General features: G+C 49.2%; 1 protein-coding gene across 13 annotated transcripts in view; it reads left to right on the top strand.

Moving 5' to 3' along the window:
* The window catches only part of Atxn7 (ataxin 7), a 147,088-nt gene that overhangs the window by 103,579 nt on the left and 19,188 nt on the right, over positions 1 to 24,321 (top strand). For 12 of the 13 annotated variants that reach the window (XR_009227565.1, XR_006853493.2, XR_006853492.2 and 9 more), the window contains 8 exons: positions 8,073 to 8,325; positions 10,131 to 10,390; positions 10,892 to 10,974; positions 15,663 to 15,916; positions 17,278 to 17,476; positions 17,735 to 17,856; positions 21,913 to 22,897; positions 23,594 to 23,660. Coding sequence is in view for 7 of the 13 variants with exons in the window: in XM_046452919.2 (XP_046308875.1) it covers positions 8,073 to 8,325; positions 10,131 to 10,390; positions 10,892 to 10,974; positions 15,663 to 15,916; positions 17,278 to 17,476; positions 17,735 to 17,856; positions 21,913 to 22,897; positions 23,594 to 23,660 (2,223 nt within the window). In the remaining 6 variants the exon portion in view is untranslated. The remainder of the gene's footprint in view (positions 1 to 8,072; positions 8,326 to 10,130; positions 10,391 to 10,891; positions 10,975 to 15,662; positions 15,917 to 17,277; positions 17,477 to 17,734; positions 17,857 to 21,912; positions 22,898 to 23,593; positions 23,661 to 24,321) is intronic. The other variant, XM_046452921.2, reaches the window with a different exon arrangement.

Below are 24,321 nucleotides of genomic sequence, written 5' to 3'. Positions count from 1 at the left end.
ATTGTTACTTTGATAATCTGCCTAAGATTTCTACCCTTGGATCCACAAACTGAATTGGAGACTTAATCCTTACCTTGTTGCATTCTAAACCTGCAGTCTGCCCATCCTTCCCTTCATAGTAGGGATTGAACCCTGGGGCTCTACCACCCAGCCCTTTTTTATTTTTATTTTGAGATGGTCCTCCTAAGTTATCCAGGCTGGCCTCAAAAATAAAATCCTCTTGCCTCACTTTTCCGAATAACTGGTATTGCAGGCATGCGCCACCATGCTCTGACTGCCTGCGGTTCTTCCTGAATGTTTCCTGAGCTCTGTCAGGAAAATAAGCTGACTTCCAACTTAAGTTAATTTAAGCTAAAATTAATTTTTTTTTTTTTTTAAACAGCATTGGGGATTGAATCCCCGTGGGCACTCTACCACTGAGCTATATCCCTAGCCCCACTCCCTTTTATTTAAGGCGGAATCTACCAAGTTGCTCTGACTGGCCTTGAACTTGTAACTTTTGATCCTCCCGCCTCAGGCTCCCAAGTCACTGGGATTAGAAGCGTGTACCACACACCTAGTTTGATTATCCTTAACAGATTCTAAAAGTTGTTCCCCTGAACTCCGAGAAGAGCTTAGTATAGAGTTTCCAATTTACAGTGATTCAGTTTAGGATTTTTCAGATTTACAGTGGTGTGAAGACAATGTATATTCAGTAAAACCACACTTCAGATTTTTAATTTTAATTTTTCCCCCCCTCTGGGCTGGAAATGTGTGATTTCATACTATCAGAGATGGTGGGCAGCACAGGATCCACAGTGTCTAATCAGTGGCTTGATGATCAAGGGAAAATGACCGCTCTCCTGTGGTGTTCTGTAGGTGCATTAATGTGGTTTTGACTTATGTTTTCAATTTATTGTGGGTAAATTATTGTGAAGTAATCCCATTGTAAGTTGAGGAACATCTGTATCTTTCTGGAGTGACATAAAAATATATAAACAAAACCCTTACCACACTGGAGAAGAGTGAACTTGGAATAGAGAGAGTTTGGTTTGCTCTGATGTGTGTCCTGCCTGCTTTAGTAATCAGGAGGAATGACAAGTATTTTTATGTCTAAAGGAATGGAGTGTAACTAGTATCAACTGGAGGAACTCTGGGCCTCTGTAGCAGTCCCTGCTGTGATCCCGGTACCTCCTCCCCAGTAGCCCTGTGAGGTAGGCTTGGCAGGTGTGGACACTGCCTGGAGTCAGGCGGCTGTTTGAGTCACCCAGGCAGAGCAGATATTTGGCTCACATGTCTCCACCTCCAAAGTTCTTGTCTTTTTCAGTGAGCTTAAATAATTTTTTTAAGTTAACTATTTTTATTTTTCTTTGGATTCTACTCAGCTGTTTAGTAGCACAGTTCATCTCAAGACTATCCCCAACACACTGAGCTTCTTCTGGGAAGGCAACAGTGAACAGACTGGAAGTATGCGTGATTATGTTGGTTGTGGCATCCTGCTTAACCCTGGAGAACAGGTATATGCTGTCCATGGTCCTTTGCAGAACATGCTCCTCTGAGAAGCACTGGGGGTTGAACCCCCGGGGCACTCTAAGTAAGATAATTCTTTTTGGCCCAGCCAAAAGGCAGCCCTAATTGTTATTTTCTATCAAAATTCATTCTTCAAACCATCTTGGCTACTTCAGAAACCAAAAAATGCTAAATTGGTGGACACTCATAGTTGATCTTTAGAATAGCGACTTCTTAAATGGAAAGATGAAATCCAGAACAATTTGGATTTCCCTCAGATTTTGGATCCCACCTCAATTATAGCAACAAATTATCATCCATGAGCTTGTATGTTCAGCCTGTGTGGACTTCAGCAATTAACCTGCGTTTGCTGAGCACCTGGGAAGAAGAGCTTCCTACTGATCTGTGCCCCAGCTTTTACCTTTACTCTCCCTCTGTTGGCCCTGGACTATATATATGGCTTTCTAGTACCCAGCACCATCTAAGAACAGGCGGACCTACTGTGCTGGAGTTGGCCAGCCTTGGAAGAGCTCCCAGCTCTGCCTCTTATCTAGCTGGATGACACTGAGCCGTTGACTCAGTCCTTGAAAGCCTTAGCTTCCTCATCTGGAAAGTGGGAATGATAACAGTACCTACTTTGTTAGAAGGCTGGTCAGGGCTGAGTGAACTAATCCCTGGAAATCCCATCACAGGGCGCCTGGCACATCCTTTCTACTCGGTAAACAGTGGCAGCAGCTGCCACTTTTACTGTTGTTGAAGGTGAGATTTCTCATCAGTTTAGATTATAAAAGAACAGCAAAAGGTTTAATAAGATACAAGAAAAGCTCTCAGAGTAAAAAGAGTTCTGTGGGTTTTCTTATCCATTAGCCCTGCCGCGTGATGCCCACGAGATGGGATAGAGATACCATGCTCATGAATGATAGAGAAGTGTGTTCTGCAAAGGACCATGGACAGCATATACCTGTTCTCTAGGGTTAAGCAGGATGCCACAACTAACATAATCTTTCTCTTTCTCACTATCATGCATGTGTGTGTGTGTAGACTCTGTGGCAGGGGGTGGGAGGGTACTGGGAACTGAACCCAGGGCTTCGTACATGCTAGGCAAGAAGTGCACTAAGCCACATCCCCACAGCATCTTATTTTATATTTTGAGACAGGGTCTCAGTAAGTTGCCCAACCTGGCCTTGACCTCTGTGATCCTCTTGCCTCAGTTTCCCAAGTAGCTGTCATTATAGGTGTATGCCACCACACCCAGCAAAATTTCTCTTTTTGTAAAGTATGTATTTGATAATCGTGTCAGCTATGGCCATTTTAGAAATATCAAATAATACATGAAAGTTTTTTTTTTTTTTTTTTTTAAATAGACCTATAAGCCTGGGAAGTAGCCAGTTTTAAAAAAGTTTGACACACATCTAGGTTTTTTCCTAAGCATGAATGATAAGTGTTTGAAGTTACAATTTGCTTTGACTCCTTTTTTAAGTTTGTGCCCTGGTTTTAACAGTTGTGCATTATGAATTATTTTTAGTTGTTTTCAAAGCAATATTTATGACCTGAAAAGATATAATTGTTTGCTTTGCACTTCATTTGGCTTATACCTACCTGGGTGTTAATACTAACGATTAAAAAAAAAAAAAAACTCAGCGTGAATTCAGAGTAAGAAACTCGGTTGGTTGCTTTCCATTTTGGAAGACCTACAGAGCGCTCCCCTCCCCTCCCCTGCCCTTGCCTTCAGGCTCGCTGCTCTGTGTGTTCAGGCCACCAGGGGGCGCTGGCTCAGGCTTCCCGCCCCTTTCCCCCCTCCTCTCCCCTCCTCCTCTCCTCTCCTTGCATCTCCCCACCCTGCCCCCCAGGTCTGCTTACCTCTGCATGGCCCGCTCAAGCTGGCACGTGGCTCGCTCTGCCTGCGCCCGCCTGGCTATGGCCTACCCGTCTGAGTCCCTTGCTGGAGCGTTGGCAGCGCCCTCCCAACTCAGGACAGTGTGCTTCCTCTGGGCCACTGCCAGACCCAGAGAGAGGAGCGCTTTGACGGCACAGCCGGGACTGCTCTGCAAACCACACTGCAGCCATGCTCAGCATCTGGCCACCACTTTGTCCCCTGAATGTAGGGTCCCCAACCCTACCCGTAAGTCGCCTATTTCTCTTTTAAGCTCAGAATAAACTTTTTTAAAGCTGTAAGCCCAGTTTAAAATCTTAAGAAAAATAAGTATCCATACTGAAAGGATAAAGGGAGTCCAACTCAACCGTAATTAAATTTGGTTTTTCTCCTTTGCTCTCTTGTGAGGAGAAAGCCAGATGCTGTCCTTTTCAGAGCAATTTACCAGTTTGTGTTGTGAAGGAACAACTTAATTCAGTAGCATGACAAGGATTTGAGCCGGCACTTCTCAGCCGTAATCTCAGCTACACACACACACACACACACACACACACACACACACACAGCCTGTTTTAAGTTTTAGTGAATGAAATGTTCACATGATCTTGGTTTTTAAATAGCTTTCATTTTTGTTGAAGTAGGAATTACAGGGGTTTTTTTTAATTGATACATCAACAGACTTTTAACATTAGGAAGCTTTGAGTCTGGATTTTCTAATGGTGAATCCCATACTAAGATTTAATAGGCAAGGAAAGAAGATGTGAACTAAAGAAAATTGAGGCAGGGAATAAGTTCATTGGATTAGACAAAGAGGAATGAAGGGAAGGGAGGGGCATGGGAATAGGACAGAAAATAGAATGAATGGAACAGAACTTTCCCATGTTCCTATGTGAACACACGACCAGTGAAACTCCACATCATGTTCAACCACAAGAATGGGAAGTTAGACTCCATGTTTGTATATATATAATATGTCAGAATGCACTCTACTATCATGGAATCTAAAAAGAACAAATAAAAAAAAGTAATAGTATAAGTAAAAGTTAAAATTTCTTTTAATAGCAAAATAGATAGATAGATAGATAGATAATGGGGAGTGTGGCCCCTGATGGGAATAGAAAATTGAAAGGACAAGCCTACAGTTGCAGTCAGTTCTGCTATAACACAACATGCATTCCTTAAAACTTACTGCACTGTGCAATAAAAACCACATGAGTCTTATTGGGAAAAATGGGGTTATGGCACAACACTCAAAAACTTCATCAGTGACACATGCAGGAAAAAAAAAGAGGAACATAATGAAAATGGTAGCACAGTCTTACATATAGTAAATAGTCCAAAATACATGAATACTCAGATAAATGTGGCAGTGGACCTTGAAGAGCCTTGGCATTTGCCTGTGGAGTGGCCTGGGCAGGGTTGCCACTCCTGGTGGTAGAGGGAGGTTGTGTGAGACTGGACGGAGAGTTGGGACAGCAGCTGTTCATTGTGAACTGAGATCCATGGTGGGTGTTTGCAGTATGTGCACTGTGTGTCCTGTGTGGCTCCATCAGGCAGGTGTCGTTTCTGCATTGCCCAGTGTTTCTTGCAGACAAAAACAAATGCAAGATTTTGTGGTGGTCAGATTGTTCCTTAATATGTCAATGGCTTTGCCTTCTCAAAACAAGCATGATAGGCGAAGCTGTTTCGGAATTTTATTTAAATATATTTATATATTTTAAATATTTATTTTATAGCTGGACACAATACCTTTATTTCACTCATTTATTTTTTTTATGTGGTGCTGAGGATTGAACCCAGGGTCCCACGCGTGCAAGACGAGCACTCTACCACTGAGCCACAACCCCAGCCCCTCAAGAATATATTAGTACTGCGCTTAAGAGGCTGAAGCAGGAGGATTGAAAATTCAAAGCCAGCCTCTTAGCAACTTAGTGAGGTCCTCAGCAACTCAGTGAGAGACCCTGTTTCTAAATACAATATAAGATAGGGCTGAGATTGTGGCTCAGTGGTTAAGCGTGCCTGAGTTCAATTCCCAGTGCCTCCCCGCCAAAAATATTAATATACCTAACCTTCTGAGCATCTTAATTAGCCACACAGCACAGTGTTCCTTCCTGTCATGATCAGGCTCATGGGGAGCTGTGGCTTTCTGGAACTGCCCAATGTCATCCTGACTGTATTGTATATCATGAGCCTAAGAAAAGGTGACAGTTCACAATTCCAAGTTTTCCTGAATGTATATCACTTTTGCACAACCATAGAGTTGAAATATTATAAAATCAAACCATCGCAAATTAAGGACTGTGTGCCCACTTGCCCTTAGACACCTGAGATCTCTGATACCCACAGAATAAAACTTCTAAGCCCAGCATTCTAGCTTACAGGGGGGTGGGAGGTATCCCCCTCTTTATGCCACAGACAGTATTGTCCAAGGGAACAGTACTCAGGTTGCTTTTGTGGCTTACCATGGGTAAATATTTAAATTTTAATATTTATTTTAGTGTTTATCAGAAAAACATAGCAAGCTTGTTAAGCCTGTCGTTTCTTGGAGATCTTGCTTTGAGGAACAGCTCTCAGCTGAAGGTGGTGGTGCTCTGCTTTACTCTGGAGCCCATCTGGAATGATAGGAGTTGGGTTCAAGTGGTCTGGGGCAGAGGGGCACTAACTGGTGACCAGATGGTGGGGCCAGGACTATGAACCATTCTGAAGTCCTGTATGTAGAACTGTCTGGTCCAAGACACCAAGAATGCCTCTATTAGAGACAGAATTAGACCACAGAAGAGGGAAGTATAGCATTGAAAATAAATCTGTTGAGTAAAACAAATAGTATTTTATATGCCTTTGCTGAGGGTAGGAGAACGGTTTGCAGGGGATGGTGGTGTGGAAAGCACTCATTAAGGACACATGGTGGCAGCCCTCTATGTAGTGCCATGTGCTAGGGGTTCCACCAGCCGTGGTCAATGGTTCTCAAGACATCAGCCTCATCCAGGTGAGTCTTCCAACCTTGGCTGCACAGTAGAGTCACCAGGGGAAGCTTGTCCAGGTCCAGATGCCCAGGCCACATCCCAAACCAATTAAGTCACAATCCTCAAGGGAGGGTTGCAGGTGAGCTCCTGGGGTCATTCCAGGGTGAGAACCACTGTCAGGGCCATTTGGAAATCACTTCTTTGCACGAGGAAAGCTGTACCAGTCTTACAGCTCAGTCTGTCCTGGGCAGGGGCAGGTGGCAAAGCTATAAGAACGTGTTTACAATCGAGGCAGACAAATGCTGAAGCGTGGAAGTAGATTCCGTGCATTTTGGAATCACAGAAAAAAGAAAGACTAGATTTAAAACAGACAAAGAGAAACACACCTCAGATGCCAAATTTGGAAAAGTAATTCCCCACAATCGCTTTAGTTTTTCCTTCCTTATACTCCTTTACCTGGTCGGCACAGCAAGAGGCCTTTATGCATCACTATCAACTTACCCTTTGTAACGAGAGGATAGCCTTTCCGTGGTGGAGTGGTCTAATTTGAATTTGTCTGTAGATAGTATCTGTCTGTCCTGGTGAGGAGCAGGCACTAGAAACCTCATAAAGCATTGTTAAACTGTCCTAACAAGAGTAAGACTCACTGAGAGGTTCTGGGCTACTAAAAGATGGGCTTTGGAAACAAGCCATTTAAATGCTGCTTGGAGTCATTGATTCTAACGTGCTCCATGTTTCAGGTACTCATAGAACGGAACTCCCTTTGCCATAAGTCAGTGTTGGGTCACAGACATTTGAAAGCTGGAGTTAAGCAAGTGTGTGATTTTAATTTACGAGTTTAATCTAAGGCTTCCACCAAGCAGCCGTTGCAGGGGTCTCAAGTAGATGAATTTACCAAATAATTAATACGTTTTCAATAGTAACATTTTTCAACATCTCTTGATTTATATTAAATTGCCATACTCAGAAAAAAATTGATTCTCCCCTGGGTACATTTATTCTCAGTTAAACTTTTGTAGTCTGTTCTCAACCATGAATTACTTCCTGGTTTAAAAAAACATGCCTAGCTATTTATGGTATTTTGTCTTGCGCCTTTGGCACCCTGGTGGTGTGAGCCGGGGCTGTGCCATCTGTAGTCAAGTGAGATTATTTAAAGGGGGTGGGGGGGCAGTGAAATGATTCACTGGAAAATTTTAGCACAGATTCTTAAGGAACGATAAGATAACCCTAGAAACATCTTTATTTGGTGTCATATGCTGGTGGGTAGTGACGGGGAGAAAAAAGGTACAACTTGTTTCTGAAGATCCTGCTATTTTGAAAATCAGAGAGGGGCTGAGCTAGAAAGGAGGAGAGGATGTCCACGCAGTGTCACTTCCAGAGCTCTGCAGATGAGGGAAGAGTCTTCCTCTTCCTGAATCCAGGTTAGAGGTTCATTTCCAGCAGAGAAAACCCAAAAGGCAGTATGCTGGTGTTCAGAATGGGTGTTTAATTCCCGATGGGTATCTGTGATAAACCTCGTTATGTCGAGGTGCTTTGGAAACAGGAGGGCTGGTTCCTAGAACGCTCAGTAAGTGTGGGGCCTAGATAAGCCCTTTCTGAAAGTGACTGCGTTTAGTGTGTTTTGACTCCATGATAACATGTTTTAACCTAAACATGTTGATTTCAGGGAACTCTTCCCGTTCCATGTGAGATTTGCCTGAAACACGGTGTCTTTTTTTTTTTTCCTTTCTTCCTGTTTTCCTTTCCAGAAAGAAGACATAGCTCATCTAGCAAGCCTTCTATGGCCGTTCCTCCCACTTCAGTATTTTCCTTCTTCCCTTCTCTGTCCAAAAGCAAAGGAGGCAGTGCAAGTGGAAGCAGCCGTTCTTCCAGCGGAGGGGTTCTTAGCGCGTCCTCCTCAAGTTCCAAGTCGTTGAAATCGCCCAAAGAGAAACTGCAACCCAGGGGGAACACCAGGCCAATACATCCCCTCCAGCAAAGTAGAGTCCCCCACAGTAGAATGTGAGTATGGCCCTGAGGGTTTCCAGCGCCGGTCCTGCTACAGTGTGCCTGTGTACAGTGGTGGGAGAGTCCGGGAGCCATGGGAACAGACCCATGCAGGGGGCTTTCAAGTGTGTGTGGCTGGCTCTTTTGTTCCCCACTGAGCCTCAGGAGACTTTCAGAGCAGTGGTAGCAATGATAATAATGGTGCTTGTTGATCCCAACGTCTTAGTGGGATAGTTCCCACTAGTATACCCCGGTTCCACATAAGCAGGAAGAGACGCAACTTGAGGCCTTGTCTGAGAAGACTTGAGGTCAGATAGGCCTCACATCCCACTTCTGCTGCTTCCTTGAGGGCTGTGTGCAAGGCACTGTTTCAGCATCTAAGAGTAACAGCCTCCAGGAAGGGGAGTTCTAGTTGGTATCTGTCTCTGGCCCCCAGGAGGCAGTTAATGAATAGGTGCTGGCATTCCTGCCACAGCTATCAGTAATAGTAGAAATAAAAGGTGAAGAGATTCCCAGATGCTACTCTAGGATTTTCTGGGGCCTGCAAAACCAACCAGGAAGCAGTGCTTCCTCCCGGCAGCTTTGGGTTCACATCACAGTCGTGATGCAGGGAGACTGAGAGAAGTTCACACTCTCCTGGCAAGGCTCTGTTATGCTTCCAGGGTGGATCTGGAAGTTGGCAGGCCTCTTGAGGTCACGTGAAGGAGTGGCCGTGCACACCCATAGAAACACATCTTGCTTCGTCATGGCACCCCTCAGCCTAGTAGTGGGTAGCTTTTCCCTGGCATGGCTCCCTTTGCAGTTTATGCCACCCAGCTCAGCCCCAAGGTCTGATAACCTGCGGTTAATCTCAGAGCAGGACCTAACATCTGCTACTGCTCAAGGACCTTGCCTGCCAGGAGAGGCCACAACATCTTGCAGAGTCTCTGCTACTCAGGCTGTTCCAGGTATAGCTGTTTGGGGCTATTTGTCCTGGTTACTATGCCCCCAGTACCTGCTCATCTGTCAGAAGCGCAGGATGATAAGCTCGACTTTCGCTCCTGGAGCTGTCTGAAAGCCAGAGAGGATGCCAGTGTAGTGCCCACGTCACTCACCAGCCTGACAGCCATGGAGCACTGACTCCACTAAACAGTTTGCAGAACCATCACTCCAGCTCCTCATGTGGAGCTAGGGCTTCAGAGGGGACCAGCCCACTATTAGGATCCTATCAACATCACCTGTTTTATGAAGGGAAAATGACAGTGTCTGAGATCCCAAGAGCAGTCAGGGCTTTAGCTGTGCGACAGGTCCTCAGGGCTCACCAACTCCATCCCAGGGACTTATGCTCTAAAGCCCCTGCCATAGAAGCCTCTTATCAGGAAGTGGAGAACTGGCACATCATCTGCTAATTAAACATTGGTCATCATCTTTGACAAGAGCAGGGAACCTTGTCTTGGTGCTGTGTTGTTAGGCATGTATATTTGACATTTATTTGAGTCCTCATAAATCTTTAGTGGCATAAGGGTTCTGCAGAGTCTTTCATCCTTTTAGACTTTTGCCTGGTCTGCCTCTTGCAGAACTTGCATCCGGTGGGTATTCGATCCAAGTCTCCTATAGGTCCATGTGTAAAATTGTTCTGAAATGATAATGGGCCTTTTGCCTCTTCAAAGGGCTTATGGACTGGATGAGTGTGAACATTTACAGGGTTTTCTGGTGAATTCTTACAAAATTCAAAAGGTGCCTTCTGGGGGCCAGTCCGTGTGGTGCTGCTGACCCTGGCTCTGCCTCATCCCTTGGGGCTGCCCTCACTCAGGCGTTGGTGCTCTCTCCTGCTCTTGCAGCATGACGCCGTCTGTGAAAGTGGAGAAGATTCATCCGAAGATGGATGGCACACTACTGAAACCTGCGGCGGGGCCACCCTGTCCTGCTACTGTGAGTTCCTCAGTCAAGCCTGGCCTTAACTGCCCCTCAATACCAAAGCCAACCTTGCCTTCACCTGGACAGATTCTGAATGGCAAAGGGCTTCCTGCACCACCCGCTCTGGAAAAGAAACCCGAAGACGGTTCCAATAACAGGAAGTTTTTAAATAAGAGATTATCAGGTAACCCCCCAGCTCTTTCTTAATAGTGTTTCTGTACTTCAAGTGGGCTTTCCCAGGGACCAAGGGGACTGCTGTGTGTACTGCTGACCCACTGAGCCCTAGGAGAGGCTCCCTAGGTAGTGTTTGTCCTCTTAGCTCTTGCTTTTTTTTTTTTTTTTTTTTTTTGGTACTGGGGATTGAACCCAGTGGTGCTTAATCACTGAGCCACGTCCCCAGTCCTTTTTATTTTTTATTTTGAAACAAGGTCTTGCTAAGTTGTTTAGGGCCTGGCTAAGTTTCTGAGGCTGGCCTTGAACTTGCATCCTCCTACCTCAGTGTGCTGAGTCTTTGGGATTACAGGCGTGAGCCACCATGCTTGGCTCACTCTTGCTTTAAAAGAGTGCCACTTGCAAATATGCACGTGAGATTTGTCTGTCTTGAGATGTCTCCTATTTTCTAATTTACAAAATAAATGAAGGAGTGTTTGGCAAGCCCATTTTAATGTCTCTGTGCTTTTGACAGAAAGAGAGTTTGATCCTGACATCCACTGTGGGGTCATTGATCTCGACACCAAGAAGCCCTGCACCAGGTCTTTGACGTGCAAGGTAGGTCTTCCTGCAGGCAGAGCTGACACCTGTGGCGATCGTGGGGCTCTGAGAAGGGACCACACCATCCCATGGTCTAACTGATGCTCTGGAGACTGTCCTCAGTTGTGTCAGTGAGGACATAACTTGGTCCAGAGAAAGGAGCTCGAGTTGGCAAAGAGTGAAGCGTGTGATGGGAATCATGCTCTCAAGAGAGGTTTTATTTTCAATGAGTTCTGTGTCCTAGAAAACAGTATCCTTCCCTGATCAGTCTGCTGTTTCTCAGGACTCGGTATTGCTACATAGAAATGTAATACTCTCTGGTGTGGTTTAAACTGCACAGACTTACAAGTCCAGAAGCTTCCTTTGCAAATATATGAATTTCCTTAAAATGTGTATGCCACAATTCTTAAACTTCAAAAAACTATTTTTTAAAAATCTATGACTTTAAAATTGCCTTACTTTCTAGTTTTTCAAAAATACAACGTAAAATATAATCTAACTAGGAAATTTAATGATCTTCCTCTCCATTCTGAAGTCTTCCTGTTTTTCCTTTAAAATGGCCAGTAGGCTAATAATGAAGGGGCCTATTCGCTGTGAGTAAAAGGTTGGGCTGGCTTCCATGGGCTCCACTGCCTGAGTGGGCATCTCTGTTGGACAGTATTTCTTTGGAGAGTGTCCCCAATTGTCTCCACAGGGGTTCAAGGAGTATTAGTTTCTAATTTAATTTTATTGTGTATGTTTTGTCTTAAAACAGTGGTTCTGAACCATTTGGAGGAATGGATGCCCCTAATATCTAATTTAAAAAAAAAATAATAAAAAAGCATAGACTCTCTGCTCAGGGATTGGAAAAGTACACATCTACATTCTGATTTTTGCCTTCTGTCCTGGGTTGATGGACACCCCTACCCTGAGTCCTCAAGTTTGTCCTCCCTCAAGGACAAACTCCTCCCTCAAGACAAATAACTTTTGCCCTTCCTGGGATACTAATTGAACACATACTGTAGTGTGTTGAATATGGCCACGTGACCTGTGTAGAATTGTGTCAGGGTTTCAGCTACATCTAAGGGGATTTGTGGAATAACACCCCGGCCCTCTTGCACACCGTGATTCCAGCTGGCCCGCTCTTTCTCCCTCCTCCTGTCTGCCTGGCTTTCAGGAGCAGGCTTGCTCTCTTTATCCAGGATGTTCTACTCGGTTTGTTGGTTTTTTGGTTTTTGCCATGCTGGGGATGGAACCCAGGGCCTTGTGCATGCTGGTAGGCGAGCACTCTACCACTGAACCCATCTCCAGCCTCAGGGTGTTCTTTTTAAAGTTAACTGTGAAACTTCATGGTGCACCAAAGTGTTTTCTTTCTTTCTGTTTTAAATTTTGTTCTACTGTGGTGAGAACTACACCACTTGGCGTCACCCTCTTTTAGTAACCTTTTTAAGTGTACAGCACATCATTGTGGACTGTACGCACACTGTTGTACCACAGGTCCCTGGCACTCATTCATCTTGTTTAATTGGAGCTTTTTGATTGTTGATTGGTAATTCCTCATTTCCCTGTCCCTCTGGCCTCTAGAAGGACTGTTTTTTGATTCTGTGCGTTTGGCTGGTTCTCATAAGTGGGGTCATGAAGTGTTTGTGTTCTGTGACTGGCTTATTTCTCTTAGCATAATGTCCTTTGGACCCACTCATGTTATTGCAATGGCAGGAGCTCCTTTTCGAGGGCTGAATAATATTCCATCCCTTGTATTTTCCACATTTCTCTTTATTGTCTGTCAGTGGGCCTTTACCTTGTTCAGAACAAGGTGTTATAGGTAGTGCTCTGGTGAACACGTGGTTGGGCTGGTATGTTTTTAAGGCCCAGAAGTGGGATCAGCAAGAGGTGTTCCCACTCTCCCTGCGCCTCCTGCTTTTGTGTGGACCTGCATGTTCCTGCCATCTTTCTTTCAGATGGCTCATGCTGTTCTTCTGCTCTTGTGTGTCATTGATGCGTGTGGCCTGGTTCTACGCCTGCCCTTGCATCAGTCTCCCTCTTCAGCCCTGACTTGTCGTGAGTTCAGCATGAAGCTGGCAGAAAATGCAGCCTCCGGCCAGCCTGCTTTCCCAGAGTGCCTTTCTTTCTTCATTGTCCTCTGGTCAGCTCTCTTCCTTCCCTTGCTTCACTCTGGCCTGAACCAGTTAGGCCGTGTAGGACTAATGCCTGCATGGCCCTCCCCTAAATGTCCTAAGTTGCCGCCGAGTCTCTCGCACCCTGGGCTTGGGCCAGTTCTCACCCGAGTCTCTCCCACCCTGGGGTGGGCTTGCTGCTGCTCGCCCCCTTCACTCGTCCCCTGTAGTCTGCTTCCCGCCCGCCTCCCTCCTCCCTCCTCATCTGTATGACAGGCTGCATCATGACCACTGTGCCTCTGTCTCTGTCCAGCATCACTGAAAAACTTGGTATCACACACCCTGCAAGCACAGGTCTTGTTCTAGGTCCCAGGGGTGTAGGGTCCAACAGAATCAGGGTGTGCCCGCTGTCCTTGTCTAACGCCAGAGATGAAGATTGGTGATTTGAGAGGAGTAGAAAACCCACTGATGGTTCATGAAAACGGAAGGGCCTGCAGTCAGAAGATGTGGCTGAGGAAGGCTCCTAGCCACAGGACCCTGCGTTAAAGTCATTCTGTCCTGCCTGGGCTGGGAGGTGTGGGAGAGGCACAGTGGAGGGACGCGCAGGCTTGGACTCTGTGCAGCCCGAGAAACGGGCCGGGAGCTAAACTGGAGGGGAGGAAGAGGCAGGTGACTCCACAGAGCAGAAAGCAGGGCTTTAGCGTGTGCCCAGTCTTCCCTGGTGCTGTCAGCCCCTTGCAGAGTTCTGGATGTCGGGGTGCAGCAGCGTCCTCGGGTCTGTATTTGGAGTGTCCTTCAGAGCCCAGTGGACATCCTGTCTGCTCATCAGCCTGAGCGGGGACAATACCGTCTCCCTGCTTTCTTCACTCAGCTTTCCTTGGCCAAGCAGCACAGCACACTTAGGAGGAGTGTGTATATGTGTGTCTGGAAAGATAGGCAGCTGGGCCAGGGACAGCATGTCATTCATCCCTTCAGTATGTAGTAGAGGGTTTTTTGGGGGGTCTTTTTTTTTTTTTTTACTGGGCATTGAATCCAGGGTGCCTTACCACAGAGCCAAATCCGTAAGTTGTTAGGGGTGGCTTTGAACTTGTGATCCTCCAGCCTCAGCCTCCCGGGCTGCTGGGATTAGGGGCACGGGCCACTGTGCTCAACAAGGATCTTTGTTTTTATGTACTTTTTGACTGGAGCATTTATTTAACATCAGTTGCAGTTCTAGGTGCTGATGTAGCACTGAACACAAACAAAGTTCCTTTTCCTCATTCAGGTTACTTTCATGTGGGTATGTTACATACTAAAGGACCTTAAAGTTTTCAAAAGAAGCTTAGCACATTTATCTGTGCCTGGTTGGGTTTTGGGTGGACATACTTCACAGTGGCCAGTATGACAGTAGGTTGGGTTATCATGTTTCAGATGAATGAGGTAAATCCCCCAAGTTCATAACAACATGTCTATAAGCCCACAGAGCAGTGCGGTGTAGAGCACGTACGGTAGGGAAGCATGGGAAGTGTGCCTTGTCATATTTCAAACATGAGAGGAGGAAATGTGGATGAAGTCACATATGTTCATGGATCACGTGACTAGGGCCTGTCGTCAATGGAAGCTGACCCACTCCTGGGGTTCATCGTCTCCTGCGTTTTTACAGACTGAGACCCCAGCAGTTCATGAATTATGACCTATGAAGTCGTTCCACAGTGATCAGACTTAACTAAGAGTTGCCAACTGTGGTGACCTTGCACTTTGTACATACTAGTTTGTCTTCTGCTGGGAATAGGACTAGACTCTGTTACCTTGGTTTTTATAGAATGTTGGTTATCATCAAAATGCATTTGGCGCACAGACGCTTTCTTACAGGTGTTTCAATCAGAGGTTGACGTTGGTTGCCTTCTGAAAGCCAGCAACTGTCCCTTGGCCTTCCTCCCCTCCGGGTGCCCCTTTCTCAGTTCTGAACCTTGACTCTTGTCTGCAGACTCGGGAGTGGAACTGGCTGCTGGGTGTCTCTTCCTGTTGCAGCTCTTTCTCGGCCTTGTGTTCACCCTCTCAGGTCTTCCATAGCTATGGTGGTCCCTTGTCTCCAGAATGTGTCAGCCCACTCTGTCTTCGCAGGGCATTTTCACTGGAAGACAGAAAAGCAATTGTTTCATTTTTACTCTCTGCAATTACTACAAGAACACTTGTTAATGTGTGTTTATGGAATCATTGTTTCTCTCCTTTGTTAGCATTTGGAGTTTTAAATGGTTGAAAGAGGGACTCTTTAATGGAGTTGATAAGAGCCTCAATAAACAATTGCTCTCATGGTAACAAAACATGAGCACCTGTCACCTGTTTCTACTATTGGCCACTAGTTACATAGCCAGGTGACCCAACTAACATGACTCCTTCATTCTGATAGAAATAACATTCCCAGATTCTCCTCCAGTTAGTCTAGACTGGGTGCTTTTAGTCCAGCGGAGAAAAGATTATGCTTTTGGAATTATTTTTTATCTCATCAAATGCTGAGCTGTCTTTAACTGTGCTGATGGTATAGATTGCTTTTTAAAGAGAGTGGCGTTTGAGGGTATGTGACAGATCAAAGTCATGTAGAGATTCCTCAGTTCTGTGTTTCTTGTTCTTCAGACACATTCCTTAACCCAGCGGAGGGCTGTTCAGGGTAGAAGAAAACGATTTGATGTGTTATTAGCCGAGCACAAAAACAAAACCAGGGAAAAGGAATCGATGCGCCATCCGGACTCTCAGCCACCACCGCAGCCTCTCAGGGACCCGCATCCCGCCCCTCCTAGGTCGTCGCAGGAGCCGCACCAAAACTCTCCTTCTGAATCAAAGCCTTCCGTAGCTAGCAAACCTAAACCTCACACCCCCAGTCTTCCAAGGTAAGCCAAGCCCTCCAACCTGGGCCCCGCCTTCAGGACAGGCTTGTGGGCACCAGGCAAGGCTACAGTCGGGAATCCAGGGGACACACCAGCAGGCTCGCCATAGGGAGGCGCTTTATAGTTGATGCTTACTGTGAGAAGAAGCTTGTCCAGGCCCTCAGTAAGTTTCAGCCAGGGCTTCCCTGGTCGCAGATACAAGCAGCACCACAGAGCTCGAATTATCTGCTCTGTACGTCTTCAAAATCGGGTGTCTCTTAACCCCATTGAGCAGGGCTGACATTGGCCCTTGCCTGCCACAGGTTACTGGTTGGCATATTTCACATGGCCTTGACAGTAGCTTCCTGTTTATTTTTCCCTTCTTGCCGGAGTACACTGTGGGAGTTCTTGCTGGGGACAGGCATTAGGCCCGAGTCTTCACAACATCCACTCACAAACACGACTTTTCATGCAATCCTTTGGGATATTGTCCTGAGTGGAGATGAGACATTTCAGCAGCATAATAAGCAGTGGGCCAAGGTGCTTGAGAATCTGTCACACGCACACCTGAGGTGGTGTTGGTGGAGGGTGTGCGTGCTTGCATATGTAACCAAGTTGAAGTTGAAGGACCCTTGGGCCCAGGTTCCAGGCGGAAGGGAGAGGCGTGCAGGAGGGGGTTGGTGCCAGTGGTTGGGCTGAGGGCAACAGGGCTTCCGCTTAGGGAGGTGCCAGCTCTGGGGTGCTGCAGCTTGCATTCTGCCCTGCAGTTGTCGCATAATGATGGAGTCCCTCCCTCTCCAGGACCTGTGTGCTGGGCCCCTCCAGCGTCAGCCCTGGGGTAACACCCTGGAGGAGCCGTCGGGGTGCTCCTGGCTTGTGCCAGGGTCCCGCCCCAGACTCCCTAGAAACTCCTTCCCTTGGCCATCTTCAGTGGAAGGCTTTTCATTAGGAAGAAAAGCACACTAATTCCAGAACCACTGGGCCACTGTTGCTGTGGGCAGAGAGGCCGCACCAGGCTCCAGAGTACCCACGTAGAGTGGGAAAGCCCCTGTACTGGTGTCACTTCCCGTCACTTCCCATTCCTCCCAGGTTAGCGTAGAGCCCTGGCCAGCGCTTTATAATTTATTGCCTTAGTAACCCAAATCCATTTGAAATTGAAGAGGAACGGGAGTAATTAATTCTCTTAAACTCCACACACGGTCCTCCTCTGGGGAGGACAGAGGGGACTGAGTTCCCAGGTGGTGGCAGGCGAGGGGAGAGGTGTTCCGCTCCCTGGCTGCCTTGCCAGCAAGCCTCCCCAGGAGTGGGGAGCCCAGCCCCCAGGAGGTCTGGGCACGCTGTCTCCCGGGTGTGTGACCTGACCCTCTGCACTTCCTGCTCCCCAGGCCTCCAGGCTGCCCTGCTCAGCAAGGTGGGAGCGCCCCCGTTGACCCTCCTCCAGTCCATGAGTCTCCACACCCTCCCCTGCCTGCCACTGAGCCAGCCTCTCGGTTATCCAGTGAGGAGGGTGAAGGCGATGACAAAGAAGAGTCTGTTGAAAAACTGGACTGTCATTATTCAGGTCGTCATCCTCAGCCAGCGTCTGTAAGTTCCGCGTCCACCCCACTTTGACCCTCCTCCGCAGCAGGGACAGGGCACTGTGTGGCGTGCCCGAGGTGTGGGACGTGGTCCAGGTGTGAGCAGCTGGGCCAGGTGCCCCATGGGAGCCAGCACTGTCGGGAGCATCTTCTGCGCTCCCTCCCTAGCAGGACACTCGGGCAGGCACTGTCACCTCGTGCTCCATGGCCTCTGGTGTCGGGGGCAGCTGTGCCTGAGGGGCAAGCCCGCTGTGTTCTCTTTCAGTTTTGCACATTCGGGAGCCGGCAGATCGGGAGAGGGTATTACGTGTTCGACTCCAGGTGGAACCGGCTCCGCTGCGCCCTCAACTTCATGGTGGAGAAGCATCTGAACTCGCAGCTGTGGAGGTGAGTAGGCGGGGGCAGCTCACCTGCATATCTCCCACTTCCCAGACGGCCCCTGCAGCTGGTAGTCTAAATGAAGCTGTGCCTGGCCACCCTGAGGAGGCACCTGGTCACCCAGCCACTCACTCGTTCAGTGACCACATTGTCCTGGTTGCCCGGTTCAAGGTGGGAGGATGGACACCCTTGCCGAGCTCATGGTTGGTCTGGAGTCAGGGGAGGCCAACACCAGTCAGCAGATGAGTGGGCAGCTGGTCCTCGGGGGGGCTGGACAAGGTGAGAGTCAGCCGAGAGCTTGCTGCATGCCCTCAATCTGTTGGGTATATTTATTTTCCACTGTTCTTTGGCAAGTGACTGCAATGGACCCCTAATTTTTTTAGCAAATAACACTGAAATACAAGGTCACACAGAAGATTGGTGATAGGGTGAGGATTTGGACCTAGAGGCACTTGATTTCCAAATAAAAATGGGGGAAAACAACCTGGGGGATTCAGGGAAAGTGTCTCTGAAAAGGTGACCTTGACCTGATTGAATGAATCAGAGGGCAGCCACAGGGGGATAGGATTCTAGGGATTCTAGGATTCAGGAGGCAGGAGGCAGGAGCCAGGAGTGTGAAGACTGAGCGACAGTAGGCATGAGTGTCATGCGAGACCAGGCCTGAGAGACCAGCGGGGGGCCAGTAGACGGTGGGGCTGACTGTGCAGTGGGAAACTCCGAAGGCCTCAGGTAGAAGAGCTGTGTGTTGTGATTTGCACTTGAAGACTTTGTGTTGTGTTGTATTTGCACGTGTTTCCCAAACGGGAATTTAAGTGAATGAATGGTTCATCCAGCCTTTCCTGAAGTAAAATTGTTCTCATTCCTGCAGGACTTCTCAGAGCCTTTAATGAGCACTGGGCTTTGAAACTCAAAGCAGGAGCAGTCATGAGCCACATGGAGTCTCCTGAACTCTCTGGACTTGGGAACTAGCATTTGGTGGAGTCTACTTTGATGAATATATAAAGCTTTGCTAAAGGGGTTGTTCAGAGTCCCAGATCTGTCATTTGGGCGTCATCAGCTAGTGCTTTGCTGAGTGGGCTCTGCCAGTGCGTCCATTTCCCTCCTGTCGGGTTTCCTAGTGGGTCTGAAGAGCTGGTCAGAGGCCTTAGCACATCGGTGACAGTTGGGAGGAGGACGCGTTGCTCGCTTAGAACAACAGGTCAGGAGCGGCGCTGCTCTGCTCTCCCACTGCGCACTTCTTGCTTCCTTCTGAAGAGAAATCCCCCCTGCCAGTGGTGGAGTAGAGGTTTGTTGGGGTTCAGTGCACCCCAGGGCCCCTAAGGGCCCAGCTTGCCGTTTCTTCAGACTGCCCTGAGGGCTCGAGGCTGGGCAGGGCGGTTGAGCTGCTCCTGCCTTTGAGCTTCCCCGGTCTGTGCTCTGAACTCTGAAAAAGCTGGAGGGGTGGTGAGGTGCACTCACTGCCTCCTTGGGCTGTTGCTGCTGGAGGGCTGTTGTCACTTGCTCTCAGGAGGAAGACGGAGTCCTTTCTACTGACATGACCTCTGGTTTTGAAAGTCAGTACACAGTGACACGCGTGGCTCAGGGATGAACTGATGCATGGGCTTGGAGCAGGTGGGAACTTGGGGCAGGTCCAGCCCCCTGGGCCTGGTTCCAGGCACTCTGTGAGATTGGATGGGGGAGTGCTCCTTGTCCCAGCCTGCTGGCCTAGCACAGTTCCCTCCAGGAAGAGCGCTGTTTGAGCAGCTCTTCTTGGCCTCTTACTGCTAATCACCGGGGTACAGTAGGGGTGAGAGGAGGTGGGCTGAGTGTGATCTAAGCCCCTGCACTTTGTGGGGCCTCCGAACAGGGGTGGAAGTGGCCAGTGCCTCTCCTGAGCACAGTCATGGCCCAGGTGGCTACTGGGAGCTCCTGTGCCCTCTCTCCATGTGGGACCACTACTCCACATCCCTAAGAGGGGCTAGGGAGCTAGTGAAGGATTGGTGTTTGGGTTTTTTTTATATTTTCATTTTTTAGTTGTTGATAGACCCTTATTTTATTTATTCATATGTGGTGCTGAGATTCGAACCCAGTGCCTCACACATGCCAGGCAAGTGCGCTACCGCTGAGCCCCAGCCCAGCCCTTGTGTTTGGTGTTTAACCGTGTGAATTGGGAATGCACTTGCATAGCTTTAAAGCAAAAATTGAATATAAGGAGGCATACAATGAAAAGGCTGTCCCCTCGTCCCCTCGTCCCCTGCCCTTCTATATACCACCCAGCCCACAGACCTTTTTTTAGTTTCTTATATACCTTTATAGAGCTGGTTTGTGCAGACAGAAATCAAGACTACTACGTATTCCTGCTTTGCTTCTGCTTATCTGAAAGGTCACATCACTGCATAAGAACCTCTTCAGAGGACCTGGTGGCGGTTGTTTGGAGTGAGCCTCCACATCCCCAGCCCTTCGGAAGCCTTTTTCCTTTTTCCAGTATTTGATTCAGGACAACCTAGTCCTGAGGCCCCAGCTTCATGATCCCCCTGGTGGCCACAAGAACTCACTGCACTCACTAGATCACCGTGTGTGGGCTTCATTTAGAGCAGAGCTTACCCCTGAGTCACCTGGGGTCCTCTGGGTACAGATTCTGCTCAGGTCCTAGGCCAGGGCCCAGGAACTCGCCGTTCCCAGCACCTCCCTCTCATAGTGCCAGTCCCTGTCCTGTGGGGGAGCCAGGACTCTCTAGACGGTAGAGTCTGCCCACTGCCCTGAGGTGGTATGGGGGGGTGGCTGAAGCATCACAGGTGGCTCTCATGCAGCCCAAATCAAGAAGCTCTGACGTGAGGCCACAGCCGCACTCTGGAGTGGGGTTTAAAGCAGGTGCAAGCACTTGCCCTCGTCAATCCCTGTTTGGGAGAACGTGGTTCTTTGTTGTTGTTGTTGTTGTTTTAATATTTATTTTTTAGTTGTACACAACACCTTTAGTTTGTTTATTTATTTTTATGTGGAGGTGAGGATCGAACCTAGGGCCTCGCACGTGCTAGGCGAGTGCTCTACTGCTGAGCCACAACCCCAGCCCAAGAACATGGTTCTTAAAAGGCACCGGGGAGGCGCTCGGGCCAGCTTCCTGTCTTGGAAATAGAGCGGGGTTGGACTGGGCGAGCGGGAGCCGGTGGAGGTGGCGCTTGCCCTCTAGTCAGGCCCTTCTTTTCTGCTTCCTCGGTTTTTGTGGTTGGGTTTTTAAGAGATGGTTCTTGCTCCATTGCCCAGGCTGGCCCACCGTCCTGGCCTCCAGGGATGGCCCCCTCGACGGGCGGGTAACGAGGACCCCAGCTGCATGGCACTGCAACAGGCTTCATTTTGCCACAGGGGCTGCTGAAATTCTGGTGCAATTACATTTAAAAATTGAGCTAAAATAAAAGTGGGGCCTCCCTACCCTGACTGTCTGCCCAGCTCCTACCCAGATGTCACCAACATTACCACACTGTGGCTGAGCCCCCTGAGATCTGGAGGCTGTATCCCGTGGGCAGTGTTTGGCCAGTAGTTACAACCTAGTCGCTGCTGTTAACTGGTGATGTCCTTCCCCCCTCATCTTTCTAGAATTCCCCCTGTGTTTATGCCTTCTGTATTCCAGGTGCTAGGGCTATCATGGCGAGTCAGCTGTGGGTGGCCCCCTCTGCAAAGGAGTTAGCAACTTGCAGTCTCAGAATGTCTAGGGACAGGTCGGTGCAGGCAAGTCAGCCTGGAGCTCCTGAGAGAGTGGTGCTGAGCCGACCCGAGGGGGCAAGAGTGGGGCACAGAGGGCAGGCACACAGGGTCAGGCCATGATGTCCTCGAAACACGGAGATCTGTGGCTGGGGACGGGAGTTGGCGGTGAAGCTGGGGCGGCAGCACGGGGTGAGGCACGCATCTCGTGTGATTCTAAGAGCCCCAGGAGGGCATCAGAGAATTGGAAGAAGGAAGTGGCAGGCTGGCTGGCTGACTGGTGTGCGGGTGATCGATCCCTCTGCTTGCGGTGGGTTGTCAGGGTCTTTGAGCCTCCATGAGTGGCTGCGGTGAGGTGAGTGTCACACTCTTGCCCTCTCCTTTTTTCAGGAAAATCCCACCAGTGCCCAGTACCACATCACCCGTCTCTGCACGTGTCCCTCACCGGACAAACTCTGTGCCGACGTCACAGTGTGGGATCGGCTACCTTGCCGCAGCCACCGTCTCTGCGTCCCCAGCACTGCTCTCATCCACCTGCATCTCCCCACATAGCAAAGCGGTACCAGCTCATGGAACCACACTAAATGCACAGCCTGCCACTTCCGGGGCGATGGATCCTGTGTGCAGTATGCAATCCAGACAAGTGTCCTCTTCATCCTCGTCCCCTTCCACACCCTCTGGCCTCTCTTCAGTCCCCTCCTCCCCCATGTCCAGGAAACCTCAGAAGTTGAAATCCAGCAAGTCTTTAAGGCCCAAGGAGTCTGCTGGTAACAGCACTGACTGTCACAATGCCAGCAGCGGTACCAGCGGCGGCTCAGGAAAGAAACGCAAAAACAGCTCCCCACTGCTGGTTCACTCTTCTGCCTCCTCCTCCTCCTCCTCTTCTTCTTCTCATTCCATGGAGTCTTTTAGGAAAAACTGTGTGGCTCACTCCGGGCCTCCCTACACGTCGGCAGTGACATCTTCCCACAGCATCGGCCTCAACTGTGTGACAAACAAAGCGCACTCGGCCAGCCTCCGGCACGAGCAGTCAGGGAGGGGCCCCCCCAGTGGGAGCCCCGCAGAGTCCATCAAAAGGATGAGCGTGATGGTCAACAGCAACGACGCCACGCTCTCCCTGGGCCCCTTCATCCACCAGGCCAGCGAGCTCCCCGTGCATGCCCACGGGGGCTTCCCGCTGGCGCACACTCCGCTGGACAGGCTCATAGGAAAGAAAAGGAAGTGCTCGCCCAGCCCCAGCGCCGTCAGCAGCAGCAGCAGCAGTGGCAAGGCCACCAAGGTCGCCAGACTGCCCACCATGAACAGTGTGCACATGAAGCACACGGGCACCCTCCCCGGGGCCCAAGGACTGACCAACAGCTCCCTCCTGCACCAGGTAGGATGCGCACTGCGGGCCTGGCCCCCAGCTCTCCCTGGGCTCTGCTCCAAAGTCCCCCCAGGGGGCAGGGGTTGCCTGTAGACGAGTCCAGCTTCATGGTGTCATTTTAGAAAGGCAGGAGTCGCTGGCCTTGGAGGCCACAGCAGGCTCCTCTGTAGAACTCCTGCTGCCTGCGGGGGATGCTTCTGAAGGAGGGAGCCACGGGGATGTGCTGCAGAGGGGGCTGAGGAGGGCCTGGAGCCGGGACCCCAAGATCAGGACGGGGAGGGGGCAGGGGCATTTCCTGGAGGGTGTTACTCTGAGGATCGCCTGCATTGGAAGTCACACTGACCTAGAGAGGGATGCTTCAAGACTGGAGAAGAAAGTGCTGGTAATAGTTTTCACCTGGAACAATTTCAGATACTCTGTTTAAATTCCACCACCAATTTTCTCCTTCCTGTTTTAGAGGAAGGCATAAAGCCAGGAGTCAGTGTGGGCATCCCCCATTGCACCTTAACAAAGAGGTGGAGCTGGGTGTCCCTTAGCCGGCCAGGGGTGTCGGGCTCCCAGTGAACCATGTCTCTGTCTCACGCTGTGTGTCGTCTTCTCCCAGTCTCCCATGATGCTGGTTCTCCCGCCCCTCCCCTGCTGTCTCTTCCAGCTACCTTTGCTCTAACTCCAGCTCATCTCTCATCTTGTTATTTCATCCATCAGGATATCTCCTCACCTTGCTTACGAACAGGAATTTCAGCTGCAGCACCCCAGAGCCCTGACTTAAAATGTGAGGCTCTTCTTTGTTTTTCCTCCTTTCTTCGTCTGCAGAACGTATGACAGGCTAGGACTCTCGTCAGCCAGGCCACGGCGCTCCCCACGGAGTTCCCTGCAGCATGGGGTGGTGGGCAGTGCTGGAGGGTGGGCAGACACCCGGGAACTAAGTAGCTGCTGAAATTGTGGGCTTGGGTCATTTGGCTTTTTGAGTGGGGGTGGAGAGAGCCTCCTGGGCGAATGAGAATTGCTTTTCCTTCTTATTTGGTGGATCCTCCTCATAGTTTATGGTGAGCATCCCTGCACTGGAAACTCCCTAAAGCTGTCCCTCTGGCTGCAGTGTCCCAGTGGGCCCTGGCCCCAGCAGGAGGGCTTGTAGTGTCAGGTGAGAATTCCTGAGCATACTTGGTCTTCATGTGGACGGGGGCCAGGGCTCGGGCAGGGCAGGGGTGCCCACCTCAATGGAGCGGCTGCTCCCAGACCCTCGTTACCAGTTTCAGAGAAATTGCAAATCTGGACTTGTGTAGAAACTTGGCCATTTTTTAAAGCTATATGATCTTTTAAATCTAGCATAGCCCACTGTCTGTTGGCCAAGCTTATGACCTGCCGGTTTATCACCTCTCTGCTCGCCTGGGGGCACCATGGCACACACCATCTAACTGGGTTCTGCTTGTGGA

This window comes from Marmota monax, unplaced genomic scaffold (assembly GCF_021218885.2).
Source record: "Marmota monax isolate L192 unplaced genomic scaffold, Marmota_monax_Labrador192_F-V1.1 WCK01_AAM20220418_F8-fsc00042, whole genome shotgun sequence".
Taxonomy (NCBI): Eukaryota; Metazoa; Chordata; class Mammalia; order Rodentia; family Sciuridae; genus Marmota; species Marmota monax.
This window is presented reverse-complemented; position numbering and strand designations above follow the sequence as displayed.